The sequence below is a fragment of the Rhagoletis zephyria genome, unplaced genomic scaffold, assembly GCF_001687245.7.
Source record: "Rhagoletis zephyria isolate East Lansing unplaced genomic scaffold, Rhagoletis_zephyria_1.1 Rzeph_scaffold_15882, whole genome shotgun sequence".
NCBI lineage: Eukaryota > Metazoa > Arthropoda > Insecta > Diptera > Tephritidae > Rhagoletis > Rhagoletis zephyria.
Genome location: NW_016172948.1, coordinates 5886 through 8606, shown reverse-complemented (window position 1 = coordinate 8606; position 2721 = coordinate 5886). Strand labels below are relative to the sequence as shown.

Genomic DNA, 2721 nt, shown 5'->3' with positions numbered 1-2721 from the left:
ATTTATTTCACCAGTTCTCTTTACCGATGGCGTACTGTATTGACATTATCTATTAGCCGCTGTAATTAAACGAAGGCGTTTAAATAACTATAATTATTTTGCTTACACAACCAATTAAAACGTTTTCGAAGCCGGGAGTACCAAATGCTAATAACACACTACTTTGCAGCACACCAAGCCAATGGAATCGCGGAATTAAAAGGCTCAATTTTATTCAATATTTTCTGCATTGCCTCATTTAACAAGAACAGGCTTCAGTGAAATACGGAAAAGCGGGGACTTTGCAGTATTGCAGTTATAGCGACGGTTCCAAAAGTTTGCGGTGCAGCAAGTCTAACAATAAGTTGCATTGCCATAAAACTTCTACCTACGATTAGCTAAGATGCTATGTTCGACAAAATGGCGCCATCTTTATAGTGTCGCTTTCTTCTCCAGCACCCGCATAGTTCTGCTTATCGCTCGTGTCATGTTGCTGGCGCCCATTCTTCACAGCAAGCAACGTGGCATATATCGAACACATAACGCCTTGAGCTGCCTCGCAATATTGATATTTATTTTCTTGTGTGGCGCCGCACCATTCTTGCTGCGCATCGTCGCCGCCACGTACGCACATGTCGGCCTTCAGTACGACGATATTTTTGTGCTCATAGCCATGGTATCACAAGTCAGTGACATAAGCATTGTTTTGATGAGCATGCTTTCACAGATCTGGCAACGGCAACGGCTATGCGAATTTCTAAATAAACTGGATCACACTGTACAATGGATACGCGCCATATACGGCCGGAAATTGATAAACGGCCGGGCACTGTTCTTTCTGTGGTTGCAAATAGGTCTGACATTTTACGATGCACTCACTCAACTTGTCTTTCTATCGAAATTGGCATTTAAAATCGATCCGTGGCACTTTTTGGTGAACCTGGCGTCACTGTATCTGCAGCAGTACCGCGCCACTTTGGTACTACTAATTTTGGGTTCCATAATATTGCTAACCGCTTGTTATGAACAAATGGCATATTACTTGGAGAACATCTCAACTGGTCCAGCAGATGAGCTAATGCCTTTTCAGGATTTGATTTTATTGCACAATGCGTTAAACGGACTCCTTCGACAGCTGAAAGGGATCTTTCAATTGCCGATTTGTTTGATTGTGTGTGGCGAGTTCATCAACGTATTGGCCAATTTATATGCGCAGCTATATTATTATGTTATAACAAGAGCTTGGTGGTTAGCATTCGTCTTCTATTGCGCCAAGCTTTGCATTGAATTGTATTTACTCATCCATGTGGTGCATTTTTGTTGTAAACAGCAGAAGAGAGTTGCTCATCTTTTCCTTGATCGCGATATAGATTTGAAGGAGGAAGCAGAGGTAAGTTACATATATATGCAAGATAAATGTACAAATGGATAATTTTTTTCAGTGCCGCTTCGAGTTAACTCATTCAGATGCATTGTGGCCGCAGTCAATTAGATTTGACATTCTCGGACTTTTTGAGCTCAACAACGAGTTCTTGCTTTTTCTCATTTCCTATTCGGTTAATTTTGTAGTTATGATTTTGCAGTTTGGATTTTACACCAGTGTTGCCACCCAAATCATTTTCCACCTACCAAATGTACCAAAACGTTTTTGAGAGTACCTACCAAAAAGATTTTTTTTTGCAGGAATAAAAAAAGCTTTTTACTTATTCAATATTTTCCAATAAAGAAAAAGGGTTAAACATAACTTCACAGAATTAATGTTTGACAAAAATTATTCAGAAACAAATAAAAAAAATCTAAGTTCGGGCGGGGCCGAACATTAGAGGCCCGGCGAAATGATTAGTTTTTTTCACCTTTTTGAAAACTACCGCTACGTGGTAAGCAGGGGTGGTTTTATCCCTATTTCAAACATCTTCGATAAATTTGTATAGTGCATACACGTGTATATCTTGGGAACCGCGCCACCAATTTCTCCCAAACTTGGCACGGTTGTTGGTCCTGGCAGAGAACGTTTATAAATGAGAAGGCGCATTTCCAGTGACCGTTTTTGTTCTGCAGAAATTTTTTTTATAAACGTTCTCTGGCACAACTCAAAATTTCTGCAGAATAAAAACGGTCACTGGAAGGCGCCTTCTGGTTTATAAACGTTTTCTACTTGCGATATTATCTCCTCAATCTGACTAATAGAGGGCGCCGCATAACAAAGAAACAAACCGAGAGGGAATGACTATTTGAAAGCCACTGTGGTGTATACGGAAGTGAAATGAAAGACTGTTAGTGATTAAAAAGGTGCTCCCGCGATGTTTATAGTGCTCATCCACTTTAAACAATTTTAATACTTCCCTAGCCACGAAATTTTAGGTCTACTTTGTGGTTTTTTTGGCTATCCTTTAATGTTACCTTGTCTATAAGTAATTTTTTTTCGCGAAACAAAAAATTTTAATATAAATAAATTTTTTATTTTTGTTGCTACAAAATGAACAAAACGTAAAAGTCGTGATTTCATCGATTCTTCTGTATATCTTATATCACTGAACTAATAAACGGCTGGACCGATTTGGATACAAAGTGGTGTGTATTTGGGCCCTGTGCGCGTACGCACTATCCAGTAAAATCCAGTACTAATTTTATTTGATTTTACTGGATGTCGTTTTCGTATGCAAAAACTTGCAAGAAACCAGCAAAGGAGAGAGAATTGAGAGAGCAAAAATGACAGCTGAACTTGTAAGTTTTACTGGATGT

At 39.0% G+C, this 2721-nt stretch overlaps 1 protein-coding gene across 1 annotated transcript; it reads left to right on the top strand.

The window, feature by feature from the left end:
- The first annotated feature begins 1001 nt into the window (after window positions 1-1001).
- Gr89a (Gustatory receptor 89a) lies at window positions 1002-1631 on the top strand. Its single transcript, XM_017635546.1, has 2 exons — window positions 1002-1369; window positions 1422-1631. Exons 1-2 carry the CDS (start codon window positions 1010-1012, stop codon window positions 1629-1631), a joined length of 570 nt encoding a protein of 189 aa, XP_017491035.1. The 5' UTR covers window positions 1002-1009.
- The last annotated feature ends 1090 nt before the right edge of the window (window positions 1632-2721 follow it).

Coding starts and splice junctions, on each gene's coding strand:
- Gr89a (XM_017635546.1), top strand. CDS start 1,010: ATGGCATATTACTTGGAGAACATCTCAACTGGTCCAGCAGATGAGCTA. Junction 1,370..1,421: donor ATTTGAAGGAGGAAGCAGAG/GTAAGTTACATA, acceptor AATTTTTTTCAG/TGCCGCTTCGAGTTAACTCA.